The 22,606-nt window shown below is 40.7% G+C and overlaps 1 protein-coding gene across 3 annotated transcripts in view; it reads right to left on the minus strand.

Moving 5' to 3' along the window:
• The window catches only part of Spice1 (spindle and centriole associated protein 1), a 44,831-nt gene that overhangs the window by 17,684 nt on the left and 4,541 nt on the right, over nt 1-22,606 (minus strand). For all 3 annotated transcript variants that reach the window (XM_041673456.1, XM_041673457.1, XM_041673459.1), the window contains exons 2-9: nt 19,808-19,903; nt 18,981-19,028; nt 17,279-17,422; nt 9,496-9,598; nt 8,545-8,651; nt 7,129-7,241; nt 576-715; nt 239-376 (exon numbers count right to left, since the gene is read on the minus strand). In XM_041673456.1, the coding sequence (XP_041529390.1) occupies nt 239-376; nt 576-715; nt 7,129-7,241; nt 8,545-8,651; nt 9,496-9,598; nt 17,279-17,422; nt 18,981-19,028; nt 19,808-19,903 (889 nt within the window). The remainder of the gene's footprint in view (nt 1-238; nt 377-575; nt 716-7,128; nt 7,242-8,544; nt 8,652-9,495; nt 9,599-17,278; nt 17,423-18,980; nt 19,029-19,807; nt 19,904-22,606) is intronic.

The following is a 22,606-nucleotide window of genomic DNA, read 5'->3' on the forward strand; positions in this document are numbered from 1 at the left end:
TTTATAATAAAAACCTACAGTGTTGAAACAAAGTTTACATTATTGATAGCTAACATACTATAACTCTCTCACACATTATGTGGGACAGAAAGGATTTCTTGGTTTTCCCTCGGCAAACTCATACTTAAATATATCCAATTGGATGAGCTTCAGGAAAAAATATTCACTGGGTGATGAATAAAGCTTTAACAGGATGTGTGTTTAACAATTCGTCATTGTAAACTGAGAAAATGTGGACCTTTATTTAGCAGCTGCTTTTGCTTCCTTGAGTTCAGCACTTGTCCCACCGTATAGCTGGAGTCTACAGTCTCCACAGACTCCTCGGGCTGAAGCCCAGCCTGGATTCTCTTGACAGCATCGGTCGCATTCAGAGCAGCTGGACAAGGAGAACATAGGAGGAAGCATTTCAAGGGAATGCAAGTTTTCTCTACAAACATTCCCACCAAAAGATTCATCAGGATTTTAATAAATGTGTAAAGACTCCAAAAGTAGCATTTGAAAATTATTGTGTTCAAAACAAACAGATAAAACCTAAGAAAGTTTGCTACCAGAAATACTACAAAAGAACAACTAGCCTTTCTGTTCCTCCGCTGAGAGCACCGAGGACGGGGTTCCTGGAGGGGTTCTCTGTGACTGGGTAGCGATTTTCTGCTGAATATCAGTCCACAATTGATTGATTAACTCAGAATTCTCTTCCTTTAGTTGATGAAGAAACCTATAAAGTATGGGACAATTAGAACAGGTGCTATCATTTAAACTGCCCACATGCATATGTGCTTTATTTGAAAGTTTTTATCAATTCACAAATAAACAATTTTATTTGGTGTGGGAGAATTGTCTGTAATCTGTCAATCATGTCTGATTGGCCAGGCAGGAAGTTTAGGTGGGAAAACCAAACAGGAAGTAGAAATGATGCAAGGAGAACAGGAGAATTCTGGGAAGGAGGAAGCTGATTCCTCCCACTCCTGCCTAGACCACCGAAGCAGCAGGATGTGATCTGCCCCGCTGAAAAAAGGTACTGAGGCACATGGCTAACACAGATCAGAAAAATGGGTTAATCAAGATGTGAGAGTTAGCCAGTGAGAGGCTAGAGCTAATGGGCCAATCAGCTTATAATTTATGGAGACCTATGTATGATTTTCTTTGGGGCTAAACAGTTGTGGGGTACCAGGTAGGACAAAAACCCCAACAACAAACAAGCCAGCCCTCATGTTATTTTTATTGACTTTAGCTGGCAATATTGTGACTGAATAAGAAATGTACCCTATAGACTTACACATTCAAACACTTTGGTCCCAGCCAGTGGTACTGTTTGGGGAAGTTATGGAATCTTTAGAGAGAGGTAACCTTGCAGGAGGACATCTGTCACTGGGGGTGAGGCTTGAGGGTGAAGTTTTTATAGCTCGGCCTCACTCCTTCCTCACTCTCTCTACTTCCAGACTGCCAACACACTGTGACAGGCTGGCCTCCTGCTCCTGCCGCCATGCCTCCCTACTGTAATGGACTGTATCCTCAGGCTGCTTTTGTCTGGCTTTTATCATGGCAACAGAACAAAGCTAATACAGACAGGTAGGAAGCAAAAAGGCCCCATATCTTAGGGAAGAAATCAATCCATCTGTCTTTCAGTTTCTATGCCCCCAGCCCCTTTTTAGTAGTGTTGTATAGTCTCGCCCTTCTTTCTTCTCTAAAGTAATTATGCATATGTGATTCTGCGCACTGTCGCTTCTCTTCCCTTCAAGAGACCCAGTCTGCACCGCAGACAGTGTGCTCATATTGAAGCAAGTGCTTTACACCAGAGACGGGCAGGAGTCAGAAGAGATGCTTAGGGATTTCGTACTTGAAAGCCCTTTCATGACAGACCTCAGCCTTTTCTACATTCTCGCCACTAACAATGAAAAATATTTTATTTCTGACTTGAATTGAGGTTTAAGAAGTGGGAAGATGCCGGGCGGTGGTGGCGCACGCCTTTAATCCCAGCACTCGGGAGGCAGAGGCAGGCGGATCTCTGTGAGTTCGAGACCAGCCTGGTCTACAAGAGCTAGTTCCAGGACAGGCTCCAAAACCACAGAGAAACCCTGTCTCGAAAAACCAAAAAAAAAAAAAAAAAAAAAAAAAAAACAAAGAAGTGGGAAGATAAAAAATAGAAACAAGTAAATATCTACCAGCTAATGAATGCATGTGTAAAATGTGGTGTAGCTATTCAGTGGAATAGTACTCAGCCAGAGAAAGGAATGAAGCATTGCTATAGACTACAATATGAAAGACACCAGGCACAAAAGACAGTAGATGACATGTCTAAATAGGCAGACCTATAGAGCAGTAATATATTAGTAATAATTATCCAGTGCTGAAAGGGTTGGGAGGAAATGTGTTTTCTTTCTGAAGTGATGAAAATATCCTAAAATTGATGGCAGTTGTGACCAAATGACTGTTAATGTATTTTTTAAAATAATTATGTTATAAATGAACAGGCTATGTATCTATGAACTATAAACTGTTACAAAATTAAAGAGGAAACAGATAATTTAATTTCATTAAGCCACTCTATAAATCGCAATTTCAAGTAAACTCTAAGTAGCACATTAGAAAACCATTTACTAAAAGTGTATCTAGCAAAAAGAGTCATGATATACAAAGAGGACGGATGACAAGAAAACGCCCTCTTTAAGATAACACCAGCTTTAAGTTCAACCTTTAGGAAGAAGCTCAAGAAGGCCGCTCAACAATCTGGACAAATAAACACCACAATCTCATATTTACATTACCATCTCCGCCATCCATGCTTCCAGGAGTCAGGCTACACAGTAACTACAAAAAGAATGCCATATCATCGGTACGCTAAAAGATGGCCTGCCAAAAGACACCCACAAACCATGAGTACTATCTTACCACACTAAAAAGGGGGACTTTGCAGATGTGGTCAAGTTAAAGAGCATGAGAGAGGGTCCTTTCCTAGACTACTAAGGAGTGCCCTAATTGTTGAACATGTGCATCCACAGAGAGTCTCCACAGCGTGAAGATGGCGGCAGACTGGAGTGAGGTAGCCACAGTGGGGGACTGTCAACACAACCAGAGGAGAAAAAGAAACCAAGAGATTCTCCTCTGGGACTCTCCCTGGGGGTGGAATGTCTCTAAACACACTTGATTTCAACCTATTGAGACATATTCCAGATTTCTAACCTACAGACAACGAATTTGTATCATCTTAAGCTGCCAAGTTTTGTTAATTTGTTACAGTATCGTGAGAAAACTAATACAGACTGTGGACTTGAGTAGTGTGCTAATGTAGACACAGCTCGGAAGTAGTAGTTTAGGGCTAAGCCTTGAAGAATTTTTAGGTGAATGACAGAAGTAGCCTACATTGTCATAAATGAACAATTGGCAGAAATGGGGATGTTAGTAACTCCTCCAATGAAGACACAGGAAGAGGTGCATTGTAGAGAAGCCCCAACCTGACAGAGAATTCCTATGTTGTAAAGAGAAAGTTGACAGAAAAATGATTGTCAATGGACTTCTAAAGTCCAAAGGACACATAACAGCCTGCTGCTAGAAACTGGAAACCAGCCAGTGCGTAAGGTGGCAGAAAGCTTAGTGGAGCGGCATACAAAGCGGAACTTTGTAAGTGATAAATCAAGAAGTTAAGCTGCTGAGATTGCAAAGAAAAAAGAAAAAAACCAACAACAACAAAGAGCTAAAAGCTTACAACCTAAGGAAAGAGAAAACCTGAGGACAGACTGTTGAGCAAAATGATTCAGGGTTAAGCATCAGCTCAGTAGTGGAGTGCTTGCCTAGTAAGCTTGAGGCTCCAAACTCAATCCCCAGCACTGAAAAGAAGAATAAGTAATTAGGACTTGAAATTGAGAAATGGTTGGGCCTGCAGATCTCAAAATTAGCAGAACTGCTGCTTAGAAAGTAAGCTCCGAGAAGAAGGTATGTGAGCTGCCACGTGTCGGCTAGTTCTAAAGGGAAAGATACAATCTTTGGATTGCCTCAGTGATCTCAGCAGAAGCCAGGGCAAGAAAAGAGAGTATCCAAGAAAGATCTGTGAGGATTCTTGTATATTAAGTAAAACACAACCATCTACAAAAGCTCTTAAGAATGTTTTAACAGCAGAAATATCTCCAGCGTGGACTGATAGGATGAAGTAAAGAATTGGTGCCAGACCCCTAAAATCCTACAGAGAGGAATAAGCTGATAAAGGTAGCCAGCTATAAACGTGAGCTCTTTTCTTTCTGTTTCCTTTGCCCAAATCGATGTATTGTTTTTTTTAATCTTATTATATTTTATACAGTACATATTTTGTATTTAAATTATATATACTATAATATATTATAATTTATAACAATTGTATTATTATCTCTTAGAAGACTGTTTGTTTCCTAATGAGAGACAGAAAGAGAGTGGATCCAGTTGGGAGGAGTGGAGGGAGGAGAATCCGTAAACAGGATGTATTCTATGAGGGAAAAAAAGGGGGAAGGGATTAAAAATGTCTAAGGAATTCAAGGAACATTCTATTCACAGGCCCAACAGCATGGGCTTTAACTAAATAAGATTCAACTATAAGACAATTAAGAAAACATGAAAGGACTGGATGATCACTTAATTATTTCATGGCTGTAGGATACAGAATCAAGATACATAGGAAAGCACAGTGTGCAATGCTTTATGCTCTGTCAGTTCAAAACTAAGGATGCAACAACTACAACACGGGGAGAAATGCAGAACAACTCAGTTGAATAGTCAACGTGCAAAGGAAAATCAAGAAAGCACATGGCTAACAGCAAAGAATAAGTAAGAACAGTAATAAGCAGACCCATAAAAAGGTTCATACACAAAAGCAGCCATCTACAATCTTCCTAAATACCAAGACTTTTAAAGAACAACAATAAATACGTAGAAAAAAAACAGTGTGCAAGCCTGCAGTCCTCGCAGGTAGGAGGTTAAGGCCTAAGTTGACAGTTTGAGGCCAGCCTGAGTTTTATAGTAAGATCAAACCAACAACAAAAAGGAAAAGCAATAGCTACAGTGCAATGCACAGTCCTAAGAGAGAATATGGCAAATTTGACATCTAACACATCAACTGTATCAACTGGTGTTACAAGCTTTCTTCACCAACCAGAATTTCCAAATTGATTCGTAAGGCCGTACACACTCTCCACTGAATACAAGGAGCACAGGAATAAAAAATAATTGCAAAAGGCTAAATATAAATGACTGTATGTAAAACGCAAAGATAACGGAGACAATCAGAAACAAGAAGTAGAGGTTTTATTCCCAATCTCAGACAACAGAGATTGGACCAAAAGGCATTTAACATGACAATGGAGATTACAATGCTAAAAGCCATTGCTCAAAATAAAGATACAGCATTTATAGACATACATGTTCTATAAGTATAGCAGTGTCACAGAAAATGTATTAAACTTCAACTAAGTACACTAAAACAAGAAATATGAAGAAAAACAGAAGCACACTAAAACTAGGAGTCTTTAATATAACATTCTTGGTACATAATACAGCAAAATGAACTAAGGAGACAGAAGAGATACAACATTCAGCAAGGCTGGTGCTATGATGCACACACAGAATGTTCTACCTTCCAATACAACCACAGCCACTTCTCAAGCGCACACACGGAATACTCACTGCAATGTGATCACAGATAGCTCATAAAGAAAGCATCACCAGGTTCCACAAGAAGAGAGATGACAGACCACAGCCTGAACACAGTGTGGTTACACTAGAAATGACAGGGAGGGTCCGCAGTTTTGTTTTGTTTTATCTTTAATTATATAAGTATAGGCAACTCTCAGGGAAAAGCAGAAAAATCAACTAAAATGATTTCGTTTCTAAAATAATCCATTTATTTTTGTCATCTGAAAAAAAATACTACAACCCTAAATCAAGAAGCAACAAAATAAAGCACAAAGGAAAAAAGGTAAGAGGGAAAACTGAGACAGAAGAAATAAACACATTAGCTCAGGTTAATAAGCCAGGAGCCCAATTCTTTGAAAAACTAAGAAAATGGACTATTAACCAATGCAATCTTAAGAGAGGTCAACCAAAAGAAATGATGGGGAGGGTCCGGTGCACAAGCCCACACACACCCTACCAAAATAAGCATATTGTTAAAAGATAAAGAACACAGCAGAGACGCCTACTAATTCACACAGTCCTATAAGTAATATACTAAAAAGAGGAGGTGTAAGACACAGACCTTTGGAGGTGACATAATGCTAAACCCAGAAGCTGGAGAACTGCTTCTAGAACTCACTTCACTAAGATCCAGTGAGATAGCTGGACACTGAGGTAAGAAGCAGAAATTATGGGCCTGTAGAAACATGAATACCAACAGTCTGGAAGGTATAAGGAAGGGTGCCTATGACGAAGATCAGGAAAGGGTACCTCCCACAAGGCCCTCAATTCCCCAACCACACAGGGAAAAACAAGATGTAGTAAAATAAAAAATTCCATTTAAAAGAAACAAATAAAAGGATAAGCTGAGCAAGAAATAAATAAGCCCTACATAAGAAAAATGTTAAAACACTCCTCAAAAAAACTAAAAAAAATCCATACAGATGAACAAAGGGGGAACATTATGTCCTAACACAAAATATCAATAAGCTTTATAAAGTTGAATAAGTTGATACTAATTTTCATATAAAAATAAACTAAAATTTTTGAGAACACCCTAATTTTTTGTTTTGTTTTGTTTCTTTGTTTTTTGAGACCAGGTGTCCTTTTGTAGTCTTGGCTGTCCTAGAACTAGCTCTGTAGACCAGCCTGGCCTAGAACTCAAAGATCCACTTGCCTCTGCCTCCCAAGTGCTGGAATTAGCGGCATATGACACCACTGCCCAGCAAGAACACCCTAAATTTAAGAAAATTTGTAGAAAAGTCAAGTATGGTGACATACATCTTCAATCCCAGCACTTAGGAGGCAGAGGCAGGCAGATCTCTGTGAGTTCAAGGACAGCCAGGTCTACAAAGTGAGTTCTAGGACAGTTAGGATGACTACATAGAGAGATCCTGCCTCAAAAATAAATAACAAAATACATGCTGGCATGCCTAGATGACTTCTCATGGCATGTACCGCCTCCTCTTGAGAGCCAAATGCACACCCACATACCTCTCTGTGTTCCTGTTAGACTGCGAGCTCAGGGAGTTAGGCAGTTCGCTCTCACTGTCTTCGGACTGGCTGTGAGCAGTGCTCTCTTCTCCATCATCTACTTCATTAAGAGCCTATCTCAACATAAAACCAGCAGCACAACTTGATTAGATGCTCACTCATCCTTTTGTTATAATAGAAATTTCTCCTCCTAAGGCTAACCCTTGAAATGTGTGCTAAATACCAAAGTGTCTCAGGTCTTCCCCTAATAATAGTCCTTCTAACATCGTTAGCGGCTCTTGCTCCCTTCAGCTGTCAGTATTTAAATGTAAGAAAACCTTTCCCTTCTTAAAACTAAACCTGGGACCACCCTGAGATACTATCTCCTGTTCATCTTTTGTTTTTGTTTAGCTTAGGCTAAGTCAATCTGTTACATACCTGAGGCTGGCCCCAAATTCACACTTGCTTCTGTTTTAGTTGTCTAGTGCTAGCAACACTGGCAGCACACTCTCTTTAAGGAATCGTTTCCCTTTTTGCATGCACCATCTATGCTCTGCACCTTTGCCTGTGTCCTGCCACTCCACTCAAAATGCTTTCTGCAAGGTCAGTGTCAGCACACTTATTCCTAAAAAGACAATTCCATCTTTCCCTTTCCTTCTCTGACTCATTATACCTTACCCATCACAAGTTTCCCACTTTTTTTTTTTAGATTTATTTATTTATTATGTATAAACATTCTGCCTCCATGTATGCCTGCACGCCAGAGGAGGGCGCCAGATCTCATTACAGATGATTGTTAGCCACCATGTGGTTGCTGGGAATCGAACTCAGGACCTCTGGAAGAGCAGTCAGTGCTCTTAACCACTGAGTCATCTCTCCAGCCCCCTGGGGTGTTGGGTTTTTTTAGTGGCAATAATAGGGGAACTGGCGGCACACACCAGTCACCCCAGTACTGGGGAGGCTGTGGCAGGAGGGTAGGCAGCAGAGTGAGCCTGTCTCAGAACGCGAATCAAACAAGACAGACTCAGGAACATAAGTTTCTGCTGCCCAGCCCTACACAAGTTTCCCACCTCTATGGTGGATAGGATTATATATGCATGAGAAATTTAGTCCAAGACCCAATACACTCACAATAAAGGGCCAGGCACGGCAGTTCATGCTTTTAATCTCAGCACTGTAGAGGCAGAGACAGGGAGATCCCGGGGGTTCCTTGCCAGCCAGTCTAGGCTTAGTTGTTCACTTCCAGACCAATGAGAGACCCTGTCTCAAAGGATGACACCAAGGTTGTCTTCCCAATCTCCTTTGTCAATTTTCTTTTCCTACTATCTCTTTATAGCTGACAGGGCAAGGTGACGTTTAAGCATTTAAAATGCTTACCACGATGCCTAGATCAAACTGAACTCCATTTCAGCAAAGGCTGGGAGTGCAATGCATTACCTGAGGCTCTATGAGAGATTCATTAAGGGTGGTCTGGGCGACAGGGTCTTGAATCACTCCAATGGGACTCTGAGAGGAATCAGGAGCCATGGTTACATTTGGAAACCCTGCAGAAGGAACACAAGTCATTATGATTTATTGCATCTGCCTAAACAGGCTTCGCAAGTTCTGTTCTGCCACAGGTTCCCTTCACTTCACGGCACTCTCAAAGAGCAGCTCCACTTACATGTATGGACATGAACCGAACGCATATCTAAACTCATTTTTACCTTCACAACATTCCATGAGACATAGTCTACTATTTTACAGATCAGTAAACTGGAACTTGGAGAAATTAAGTGAGTAGCCCAGAGTTACTCTAATAAATGGCTGACCCGGAATTCAAACTCTCTCCTAAAAATAAATCATGTGTTTCTGAAAGATTAAACAAGTTATATACAGATTATGATATAATGTTGAAGCTGAGAATGGTGGTACATGCCTATAATGCCAGCACTCAGGAGTTAAGAGGCAGGAAGATCACGAGTTCAAAGCCAGTCTTGGCTACATGGACCCTGAGGGCCAGGGGCGGTAGGTGATAATCCTATGTAACTAAAGAAAAGCAAAGTTTCTTTGAGCAAGAAACTGAAGTTGCTTTGGAGTTTAAGTTAAGCTTATTCAAACTACAAGTAAATACATGCTTTAATTATGTGGCAATCTAATAAACTGAAAATTAAGCCATGTTTTGTAGTTACAAAATACTCTATTTTATACCATATGTCAATGGATAATTCCTTAGATGAATAATTTGTAATACTTCATATTCCTAGTGAAGAACAAACAAATTATGGCTCTAGCCCTAATAATCTTCAGATACTAGTTAGCTAGAACATGTAGCAGGAACAGGCTGGATTCTTCTAATCACAAGCTGAGTTTAAGACAGAAGAGCAGGTTTGAGGAGTGATCGCTCACCTGTGCGCTTACGAGGAGCATCAACAAACAGACCTTTGGCTGCGGCTATCAGATGATCGGACTTCTCCAGCACATCCTGCGCCTGGTACTGATCAGAAAGAATCTACACACATGTTGAGAAAAATACTGTTCAGAGGAAATACATTTACTTTAAAATCATTAAGGAAAAGGACTAAGGGAAGGCATTGAACACGATGTTTTCAAAGCTTAAATATCAACCTTTATTGGTTGTGGTTGCTGGATTTGTTCTTAACCATGGGCCATGACCATTCTAAAACCCTCCAATAGCAATATCCATTAGATATTAGTAGATGGAGCTATTACAGTAGTCAGTAGCTTCAAAGAAAATATATTACATTGTGCTCTGATACGCATATGGCACACGCACTCACACATGCATATATACTCATACATGCACACTCACGCCCATATACACTCACGCCCATATACACTCACACACATGCATGCACACACTCAAGCCACACAGCACACACTTTTTAAACTTTCTTTCGATTCTTTGCATCTTTTACATCATGTGTCTTGATCCCATTAATTTCCCCAACCCTTTGTATCCAACCTCTGTCCTTGCACTCCCCCCCAAAAAAAATAAAATTTAAGAGGAAAAAGGGAAAAATCTTGTCATGGAAGCTGCAATGTGACACAGTGAGTCACACAATAAACCCTTTTTTCCATGTATCTTTACTTGCAAGTGTTCTTGTAAAGAGTCATTGGTCTGGTTTGAGGCCTCTGGCTTCTGCTACACTGTCTGGGCCTCACTGGGACTCTGCTTGGATATCCTGTTGTTGCCCTATGTTGTGGAAACCCTGCAGTTTTGGGTCTACAGGACCGATCCCTTCATGTGTTCCAGCAGATCATTGTTGGGTAGATCAACATTCATACCCTGGTTCTGGGCCTGGGTAGTTGCAGGGTTGGCCAGCCTGCCACCCTCTCCCCCTTCCCTCCCCCATTCTCTCTCCTCAGCACCAGGGTGAGCTCTCCAGCACTGCCCTGGCTAGTTCACCCCTTACAGCAGGGAGCAAGGGGAGGGGCCAGTTTGCTTGCTTTCACATGCCCTCAGGGCTGGCTCTCTCACACCTGGACCATCAGGGCCAGCTCCAGTGTGCTGCCCAGGTGAGGTGAGGAGGCCACTCTCCCGAGTGTTGTAGCTGGTGAGGGGCAGGGACAACACTCATACTCTTATGACCACAGACCCAGTTCTCCCTCCTGTCATAAGCAGTGAGGGGAAGAGGGTCTCTCCCCAACCATTCCTTATCACAGATGAGGGGCGGGGCCACATCTCCGGTCAGTAGGGTCAGCTCCAGTGAGCTGCCCAGGTGAGCAGCAAGGCCTGCTGTCCTGAATGCAGCTGGTAAAGGGAAGGGTCCGCTCCCTCACCTGGCACTGGCAGCTAGGGGTGAAGGGTAGGGAGGACACATCTTCCACACCAGCACATGACAGATGAGTACTAGGGACAGCTCTCCCACACTCACAGCTTTGGGGCTGGCTCATCCACATCTCCACCAATAGGGCCTCCTATGCTACCCAGGAGAGGTGAAGGGCCTGCTCTCCCAAGACACACACACTTCTTAAAGTGAGACTTTTACATAGGATTTCCACATGAGAATGACTTTAAGTTGTATTCCATTCTAGTTTTAAGTGATGGCTATCGCCCACTTACTTAATTTCATAACCCATTAGTAAATAATAATACACAGTTTAAAAAACACAGATTAACAATAAGAATCTTTGAGCCATTAACTCAAAGGTATTCCCATCACTGAAGTACTCTGATGCTCCATTAACAGGTCATACATGGTCTGTGACTTAAAAAACAAGGTATAGGTTTAAGGATTAAACAAAGACTGTTATGCTTAGGTATTTGTAAACAAGGTGGAGATTTATCATAGAGAGATGGCTACAGGAAAGCACCATTACAGTCGTGCCTCTGATTACGCACTTTCTTTTGAAGGACTAATATACATATAAGCGAAGTCATGTGCTAAAGAGGAGTCAATTCTATCTACCACCACCAGATGTCATTCTTAAGCTGAAAAGAATATTAAAATCAAGACAACTCCATTTGGAACACTGACTCAAATCAGCATCTAATAACAAGCACTCTGCCTAGATTTTCCCTATAACACAGAAATAATGGCATCAATTACTATCTTAAGATACAAAGAGAAAAGTGAGCTGCATTCTTATGTTATCCTTTCTGCTGCTATGGCCAACTGGGTCAGCTAGGTCAGTTACTGACAGTAAGTACTGAATTAGCTCCTTCCAGAGTAAACTATAGAACTAACTGCACAAGGCCAAGAGCACACATGGTGTAGAATACTGGGTTCGAGGTCCACACCAGAAATAGTAAACAAACCCCAACTTCTTTAAACTTAGTTTCCTACTGTGTCAATGGTACACAGCATGGGTTTTATTTGAGATCTCATTATAATTAACACCAGGCATCAATGTGGTTATTTTTGGTTGTAAGCCTAGCCTTTAATGGCTGAGCCGTCTCTCTGGCCCCCAGGTGGTTATTAATGAGAACATTCCTCCACTTTCTGTCAGTTCTTTATTCTGACAGAGGATAATGTCTTAAAAACAAAAAGTCGTAAACTCTTCAAATTACCACTAGGAAATGTTTAAATTTTATTCCATTTGTTCTAGTATAATTTTTTGTAGTGGCATTTCGTTTGTATTTTAGTAAATAAAGCTTTCCTGAAGATCAGAAAAGCTAAACAGCCACACTGGCCAGCCTTACAGACCAGGCAGCAATGACACACATCTTTTATCCCAGTAGCCACACTAGCTTGCCACAGAAACCAGGTATTAGTGGTGCACACCCTTAATCCCAGTCCTGGAGAGGATTGTATGGGAAGAGACAGCTCTCAGGCTCAGTCTCATTCTGAGGTTTCCTGTAGGCAAGATCGCCATTTTCAGACTGAGGTTGAGGTAAGAGCCAGTGGCTAGCTGCTTTGTTTTTCTGACCTTCAGGTTGAAGCCCAATTTCTGTCTCTGAGTTTTTATTAGTCATGCTACAACTTTTCTAGTATGGTGACAACCATACTGTCCCACTGCATCATGGATTTGCCTATGGCCCTATCACATTCTTTAGATACAGACACCATAAACAGAAAAACTTAGTAACTAAAACCAAAGATGTACATACTCTTTGACTCTTACTTTTTTCTTTTTTTTTATTCCCAATATTTGGGATTAATCCCTAAAACATCTTAAGTAAGAGCTCTAATACTGAGCTAAAGCCCTTGACTTAGTACTTCTGTCAATAATTCATCAACAAACAAGTCTGTACCCAAAAACATACTCAATATCCACTGCATTATTTATAGTGGCAAACTAAGATGCAATCTGTGAGTGGCACACTCTGCTACTAATCCCCAGTGATGCCTTTAAAAGCACAACTCCTAAATTTTAGTCAAGGATGCAGCTAATTTCCCACCCCTCTTTGACTATGGGAACGGCCATGCAATAATGTTCTGGGGCACAAGACACGATTCCAGAATCTCTGGCTGGAATAGACAGCAGATACTGTCTATTCCCACTCGCTGTTGAGCTGCACACACCGAAGGACGCTTTACAGCCACTCTGTACTAAGTCATGCGCTAAAGAACTGCAGAGCCTCTACCAGCTGCTGCTGAGCTCTTCCACAAGAGAACTACATCTGTGCTTTCTTAAATTACAGTATTTTGAGTCCTATTCTTCCCAGAAGTTTAAACTACACTCTAATGCACAACATCAGTGTCCACAAATAAAACAATCAATAGACAAGTTATGGCAAACTATACCCTGCCTAGATATTTTTTAAAAAAAGATAAATTTATTTCTACTTACTGTCTTCTGAAATATACTGGCATATCAACAGAGATCTAAGCAACTCCTCAACCCAACAGGACTGGCAGAAGGGTGTGCATACACTGAAAACATATATATGCTATCACTGCTTAGAATGTAACTACAATACAAATTACATTATTTTATGAACCAAAGTTCCATCTTTAGTGAAATATCTTTCTTTTTTAAAAAATATTTATTTATTTATTATGTATACAATATTCTTTCTGCGTTGTGCCTGAAGGCCAGAAGAGGGCACCAGACCTCATTACAGATAGTTGTGAGCCACCATGTGGTTGCTGGGAATTGAACTCAGGACCTTTGGAAGAACAGGCAATGCTCTTAACCTCTGAGCCATCTCTCCAGCCCCGTGAAATATCTTTCAAGTCCATGCAATTAAGAGCTTTGTAAATATAACGTATATTAGATATAATATATAATAGATCAGCATAGCTATGGCTACAGTAGAAACTGACAAAGGCAGAAAGAAAAAGGAAAATCTTACTGATCATGTTGATATTGGCTATTAATTATTATCAGGTCTCAAGTAAAGCCACTGCTTTTGCCCTCTTCTCCTAAGCCTGTCACATTTCTTGGAGCAGATTGTTCGTGTGGCCAAAGATCACTGTACTATTCTTACTAAGTGAGATCTATTACTAAAAGAAAACACCTAAGTCTCATCAAAAGCTGTAGCTCTGATGCAGGAAAACATCCTGGGCAGCCAAGGAAACTGTCCACACCAGCTACTCACTAAATTTGAATCTCTGAGCACTGAGTCCAGGTACAGTGTCTCCCTAGCTTCCTTAGGAGCGTGTCAGCCGTGATGACGTCTCATGTGCAGTGAGGACCGAGAATCTCCACACTACAACAGAGGAAGCATTCTGAGGCCCTTTACCCATCCTCTCAGTACTCTTCTCTCCCCATGTCAGGAGCACTGGAGAGACAGCTCCATGGTTATCAGGGGCTAGGAGTGCTCATGGCTCTTGTTGAGGAAGCAGGCTGGAGTCTCAACACTCACATGGTGACTTACAACTCTGTGACTCAGTTCTGGGGGCCCAACACCCTCTTCTGACCTCCACTGGCACCAGACACACATGCATACATGTTCCAGGGGATCTAACACCCTCTTCTGGCCTTCACTGGCAACAGACACACATGCATACATGTTCCAGGGGGTCTAACACCCTCTTCTGGCCTTCACTGGCAACAGACACACATGCATACATGCAGGCAAATACTCATAGACAAAATTGAAAACAGGGCTGGAGAGATGGTTCAGCGGTTAAGAGCCCTGACTGCTCTTCCAGAGGTCCCAAGTTCAATTCTCAGAAACCACATGGCTCACAACCATCCATAATGAGATGTAGTGCCCTCTTCTGGCCTGCAGGCACACATATAGGCAGAACACTATATAAATAAATAAAAATAAATCTTAAAAAAAGAAAAGGAAAAGGAAATTAAAACTAGTGAAAGAAAACCAAAGTCCTGAGTTTGACCCCCTCCTAAAGAGGCTGGCTAGTTTTCTAGGTCAGATCTGTGGTTTGGGGGCCTTTCAATGAGAACTGGCACACATCAGATGTGTGTGACTGGTCCAAGATCACAAGATGCAATGTCACCTTCTCCGAACCACTGTTCCTTTTTCAAGTCATGGAAACATTTATTTGGGAGATACTGCTCTTCCTGATCCATAAGATTTCTGTAAGACCGTGGTTCTCAACCCTCCTGATACTGCAATCCTTTAATACTGTTCTACTCCTTATGCTGTGGTGACTCCAACCATACAATTATTTTCGTTGCTACTTTATAATTGTAAATTTGCTATTATTATAAATCATAATGTAAATATCCGTGTTTTCTGGTGGTTTTAGGTTACCCCTGTGAAAGATCAGTTGACCCAAAGGGGTTGAGAACCACTGCTCTAAGAACTCTAAGGAATTTCTCAAAAGGCAGCCTGTGACTTAAAACCACCATGAAAAGTCATGCAGAAAGCACACACTGTAAGCTTAGCCTGGTCAAGAAGCCACACACAGCACATTCCTTCACTGTGACTTCAGTTCAAAAAAGAAAGAAAAGTCGCTCTGCTATAGTTCCTTCTAACTTCCCAGCCTACCCAACAGACATATCTGATTATTTCTTCAAAGACCCAGGCAGGCAAAAGGTTAAGCTAGAGGTAAATGGCTGATGACCTAGATCAACAGTCACACAAAATTAATTTTATTTCATTTTTGCTAGGTAACCTACTATACTGTTGAACTGAGACATAATTACAGCAGTTTATGAATATAGAGCACTATTTGCCAAAGACTGTGGTAATCTCTTTTAAAGAGCATTGGTTGTTCTTCCTGAGGACCTGGGTTCAATTTTCAGCACCCACATGGCAGCTCACAACCGTCTGTGACTCCAGTTCTAGGGGATCTGACACCCTCTTCTGGCCTCCACAAGAACCAGGCATGCACACAATGCACAGACATACATGAAGGCAAAACATCATACACATAAATCTTTTTTCAAAAAAATTAAAATTCATAGCACAGCCAAGTTTTTTTTTTGTTTTTGTTTTGTTTTGTTTTGTTTTGTTTTTCGAGACAGGGTTTCTCTGTAGCTTTGGTGCCCGTCCCGGAACCAGCTCTTGTAGACCAGGCTGGCCTCAAACTCCCAGAGATCCGCCTGCCTCTGCCTGGGATTAAAGGCGTGCGCCACCTCCGCCCGGCTAAACAGCCAAGTATTTTGTTTTTTGTTTTTTGTTTTTTTTTGTTTTTTTTTTAAAGGCGTGCGCCACCACCGCCTGGCTATTTATTTTGTATGCAATATTCTGTCTGTGTGTGTTTGCAGACCAGAAGAGGGCAGCAGAGCAGACCTCTTTACAGATGGTTGTGAGCCACCATGTGGTTGCTGGGAATTGAACTCATGACCTTTGGAAGAGTAGGCAATGCTCTTAACCACTGAGCCATCTCTCCAGCCCTGTTTTTGTTTTTTGAAACAGAATTTCTCTGTGTAGCTGCCCTGGCTGTCCTGGAACTCACTCTGTAGACCAGGCTATCCTCGAACTCAGAGATCTTCCTGTGCCTCCCAAGTGCTATTAAAGGCATGCACCCATCACTGCCTTTCAACACAGCCAAGATTTCAAAGATTAAAAAAATCAAGTTAATGTAAGAAAAATGAAGCTACAAAGTTTACAAAAACAAATGACTAGAACTGAAAATGCTCTATTAAATTAGGTAACCCAGCCCAGATAAAGGAGCTCTGCATGTCTCCCTCACGTGTGGACCCTTGCTTCTAATTGTTAAGAATGTGGATTTAAGTGGGAGTAAGTGTGGGTGGAGAATATGAACCTGGAAAAAATGTGAGAAGAATACATGTGATATGAAAACGAAAGGGGGATGCTGGAGGTAGAAGATTCGGTGGGACAGGAGGAAGGGAGAAACGGGGGAGGTGGGTGGGAGTCAACCATCCACAACTGAGTATTATGACAACAGCAGAAGAAACATGCTACTTTGTAAGCTAGTTTTTAAAAAAGGGAGAAGGAGAAATGGACAAACAGAAAAATTCCAGGCCAAAGAGTTACATAATCTAAGGCTACAGAGCTAATGAGTTGTGGAGAGAACATTTAAGGCAGCAAACTAGACTCCACCCACCCTGCTGCTCTCTGCACTAGACTCCACCCACCCACCCTGCCCTCTGCAGTAGACTCCACCCACCCACCCTGCTCTCTGCACTAGACTCCACCCACCCACCCTGTTGCTCTCTGCACTAGACTCCACCCACCCTGCTGCTCTCTGCACTAGACTCCACCCACCCTGCTGCTCTCTGCACTAGACTCCTCCCACCCTGCTGCTCTCTGCCAAATCCAGTTCACTGTTAAGGCTGCAGTATGTACTAGAGTCTCTCATGAAGTCAACCCAAGAACTCTAAAGACAATGAATTTTTGCACTACCTCCTTCATGATAGATAATCTTGTTTTTTCAAGATTTGAAGTTTCTGGTTTCTGTTTCTTCCATTTTCTCTTCAAAGCTTTTTCTTGAAGTTCCCAGTGCACCAATGCTCTATTCTTTGACTTATGTATCTCATGACGGCGTACCTATACAGAAGGAAAAACTGTAAAAAATGTTTTCATGAACAAAGAAGTTGCCTGCTCCTATGTAAGACCACTTACACTAGTTCAAACTTCTTATTCCTTACAGGTTCAACGTGTGTGTGTGCATGCATGCATGCATGTGTGTACATTCATGGCTAAAACTTTGATAGTCTTCAAAAAATGATCTAAAAGAGAAATATCTAGAACTTAGAGGTCTAACCTAAAGCCACAAAAAAATATTAACTTCTACTTCAGTTATAGACTACCAATCTTCAATTCACAAGTTAAAACTCATCCAACAAGTGCTACAACATTAATTCATGGTCAATGCCGACACTTTACACATGATGTAAAGGGTACCAAATCCAGCACAGCCATCTTTGGCAAAGCACACCCCTTTCATGATAACTGCATCGCTTCCAAGTCAATGATGCACTGTTTGCATAGCTCTGAAGGGGCTTCATGTGGAAGTGAGGTCACAGATGATGCAGTTATCCAGGGAAGGAGAGTTCCTGAGGCAGAGGAGATAGGAGCCAGAGCACCTAAACAGTTGGAAGGGAAGAATCCATAGGGGTGACTGAGAAATAAAAGACATTTGCCTTTACAAGTATTCTAGTGCTCAGAACTGTAAATACGAACAAAACCTGGGTCATCTAATGAAGTTTTAATCAGGCAAACATGCAAACTACCAAAAAGACTAGCAATCAAGAATTGTGAATATGCAAATCAGAATCACAATGAGACAGTACTTTATACCCACGAGGAGAATTAAAATATAAGCACAGTCTGGTGGGATTTAAATCATGTAAGCACTTTGGAAAACAATTAAGCAGTTATTCATAAAGTCCAATATGAAGATGCAAGACCTAGTCATTCTATTCCAGATATACCCAACCGCCTGCATATGCATATATTCACAGAGACTTGTATATGAACATTCACAATAGTATTACTCGTAATAGATGAGAAGCATAAACCAGTACAGCTGACTAACAGATAAATCAAATCTGGAATCTCCATTCAATCAATCCTATTTCACAACAGGAAGGAATGAAGTAGTATGAGATACATACTATAACATGGATGGATCTTTAAAATATGCTAGAAAAAGAGGCGACACACAAGAGCCCATGTACTGCATTCCATGGGTAAAAAAGGTCAAGGCTAGGCAAATCTCAAGAGACAGAAAGTAGATTAGTCACTGCCATGGAGAGACCAGCCAGGGTTACCCAGCACAGGCCTTGCCTTGAAAATAACAATAACAGCAATGATAAATTGCTGCAGATATTTCTAGACAGAAAAGACAAACAGACCTGCAGGTCAATTCTAGGTAAGTGGTAAGACTTTAAACCAAAAATGTTTAGTAAGATTCTAACCGTAGCTAATAAGCCTCAGTAAAATTAGAAATTTCTTAAGATAGACTTTTAGGTTTTACACAGATGTGAACAGATTAAATAAAGCTAATCAACTTCCAGAAGGGATGGTGGTCTCTGTTCTGAAGGCTAGACGCCAGACACCAACTAAAACACAGAGTCCAGGAGTTTTTCAGGGTTAAACTTACCAGATCTTCAGGAGTTGCCCGGTGAACTGTTAGATCATTTACAGTATTCTTTAAAAAAAAAAAAAGAGCTTTTAAAATGTTTCCTTATAAATTATTAATAGTTACTGAGTTTTAGCAGCTGTAAATTGATTCAAAGTTCCAAAACCAAAAACCTTTCTTTTAGGAACCATTATTGTTACTATAACATTAAAACAGATTACTTTTAAATACCTTCTAGAAAATAACGTATTTTTAAGTGTTATACAGGAAATAAAGCACTCTCTTATTTTAAAATAAGGACTAAAATAGGACAGCATATATTCAAAACAAGTCAACTTAACTGAAGCTATAATGTTCACACACTAGGATCCCTTGAGGCAACCTAGAAAGTGTGGTGACTGCAGCAAGCTGCAGAGGGACCTTTTCCAAAGACACAGTTTCTGTCTTACTAACACTAATTCCTGGAAGGAACGAGAGGTTACTGCCCTTAGTATATGTACTCTTAAGGCGGTGCAAATATCCTGCTCTTCCCTCCAAGATCAAACACTCATCTAGAAACCCACTTGAGCCTACTACAGCTGCACTCCAACACGCCAACAGTCATGGTGTCCATTCCCAGAAGACCTTACTTACTGTCCCAAGTCTTACATCCATTCACGCCCAGAGCCATGGCGTCCATCCCCTGAAGACCTTACTTACTGTCCCGAGACTTACATCCCATTCACGCCCAGAGCCATGGCGTCCATCCCCTGAAGACCTTACTTACTGTCCTGAGACTTACATCCCATTCATGCCCAGAGCCATGGCGTCCATCCCCTGAAGACCTTACTTACTGTCCCAAGACTTACATCCCATTCTTGCCTCGCTGAAGCTTTCTTCTTTACTTTCAGAGTTTTTCTTCCACCTCCCCGTGGACCAAAGCGATTCACTCTGATCAATGACATCTAGGAATAGTAATATTTTTTTTAAATACAGACAAATATTTATGCATTATAGAGAAGGGGACACCTAGGGCAAACAAAGTCACACTCAAAGTAACAGAAGAATTTAATCATGATGAAAGGAATAGGCTATCAAAATATTTTGTTTTCTCATTTTACAATTAATAGTAAAGTAAAACCAATAATCAAAATAAAAAGGTCTTAAATAACAAAGCTTGTTTCTTAAAAAAGAACTTTGGAAATTACGACCTAAAATAGAAAACTTAAATGGTTGTATCTGGCATCAGATACAACATTCACAATTAAAAGAAAAATGCCAGGAAATGGGCAACATGAGGAAGGAAAGCACAGTTGTAAGCATGCTAACGCTCATCCCACCAGGCACACATGTGCTCACTTCGCAGGAGCACATCCTTAGAGAGTCTGATTCCACCCTAACAAATCTTCACACAGCACCGAATGGTGGCGATTTTGTAAATCACCAGCATTAGCCTGACAATCAAAATCGCCATGTGGGACTAAACATCATGAAAAGTTAAGGAAAGACTCAAAGTCCACAGTCCTTGAAAACAAAGGTTTTTATAATCAATACATATAACCGCGAAAACAAAACAAAAACAAGCATGACTCCTATTTCACAACCTCTTTACCACTGTGGCAACGCAATATGAAAATATCTTACATCCTAAGAGACTGAAACTTTTACTGGACTTCATAGACAAAGTGAAAGTCACCTAAAAGATTGCTATTTTAGGATGCGCTTACCCTGTTTGTTTAATCTGTCTTTAAGAGAACAATGGAATGTCAACCTTAATTGTCTTGGATTTCCCATGTGACTTACCTTTTGCAGCCTAAACTAATGGGAAAGCTATGATCGCAAATTATGTACCCTTCATGCCCCTGACCCAGAACAATGAATGTGTACCCTTCTGCTGAAAGCAACAAATACTGAGGTTGAAAGCAACCTTCTAAAATGAGTATCTATTTACAGAAATGGTTGATAAACAATGGTGTTTGCAGTAGTTTCTTACCTGGGTCAGTACCAATCACTGGGAGTCAGTAATGTAAACCCTTGTAAAAATCTATGTTAAAGATTCCTATAAAGTACCCCATTCTTTCCCCATGTGATACTTTCTGTACTGTTCAGTAAATACAGAACAAAGACTTCTGTTAAAGATAGACACACAGACATACAGACAGATGCAAGTGAGCACACAAGACACACACACAAACACAATCACACACACACACATATATACCAAAAACACAAACACAGGGACAAACTTACAAGACAGCCTCCAGGCAGGCACAAATCCACTCATTCAACAGACAGAGGACAGAAAATACAGAAAGCATGATTAGAGAATTCAAATTTGGCCTTTGCTCTCAGTTAAATGATCCCAAAGAGAAAGAAATGCTTTTCTCTCCTTAATGTGACCATGGTGACTCAATCAATCACTAATGTATATAATCCTAACCTACCAAAATAACTACATAACTTTCTGGTTGGTCCTCATATTTCCAACTAGCCTACAGTGTTTATTATCACCTCTTCCCACCCTACCCCCCCTTGCTATAATGGAGACGAGACAGACATGAGGCCTAGCACATGCTAGGCAAGTGTTCTGCCCTTAAGCTCCACCGCTTTCCCCTTTCACTAAGTACTTTTAATAAAAATAATCTGCTATACAAAAGACACCTAAACTCCAGTGCTTCTCCACAATAATCTCGCTAGTTCTCTGTATTGTTTTTCTCTTATTACATTTACTCTTTAAACGTGTCTAATTTCAGAGCTTACAATCCAGCAAAGGAGGTAAGTCACAAAAGGTTAGAAAACAGCAAGTTATTTTGTATTTTGCTGTGGTACTGAGCTCAGATTGATGCCAGATGTAACATATGCCAGACAAGTTCCCTTACACTGAGCTCTATGCCCAGTTCAGCAATTAGGACTTGTTTTCCCATGACTAGGCCCTTTTTATTTTCCTATTTTTATTTCAAGTTTTATTAACACACGCACATATATATATATAAAATGATTTGTGTAACATTTTCATTCATGTACATAATGTATTTGATTCTATCACTTCCCAACTGCCCTCTCTTCTCCCCCTCTAACTGGTCCCATCCCTCTTTACAAATAACCTCCCTTCTACTTTCATGTCTTTTTCTTTAAATCTAGAAAGAAAACATATAATATTTACCTTTTTGGATCATATTTAACATAATTTCTAGTTCTATTTTCTTGCACATATAATTTGATTACATTCATTTGTGGCTGAATAACACTCCCTTGCATATATCTTTATCCAATTATCTGTTGATGGGCATCTAGGCAGAGCCCATAACTTGACTACTGAGAACAGTGTCACGATAACCATGGATGCAAAGGTATGCTGTGGTATCCTTACTTTTGGTATGTACCCAGGAGAGGTACAGCTGGATCACAAGATTGAAGAACTTCCATACTGGTTGCACTAATTACATTCCCAACAACCACATATATGGGCTATTTTCCAGCTCCCAGTGTCCTAACTATTATTTTTTTTTGATGACATAGACAATCTGGTGAGACAGAATCTCAATGTAACTTTGATTTGCATTTCACTGATGACTGAAGATACTGAACATTTTTTTAAAGAACTCTGTGTGTGTGTGTGTGTGTGTGTGTGAGAGAGAGAGAGAGAGAGAGAGAGAGAAACAAAGAGA

Source organism: Microtus oregoni, unplaced genomic scaffold (assembly GCF_018167655.1).
Source record: "Microtus oregoni isolate MIOR12 unplaced genomic scaffold, Mior012 000023F_ref0000262, whole genome shotgun sequence".
NCBI classification, from domain to species: domain Eukaryota; kingdom Metazoa; phylum Chordata; class Mammalia; order Rodentia; family Cricetidae; genus Microtus; species Microtus oregoni.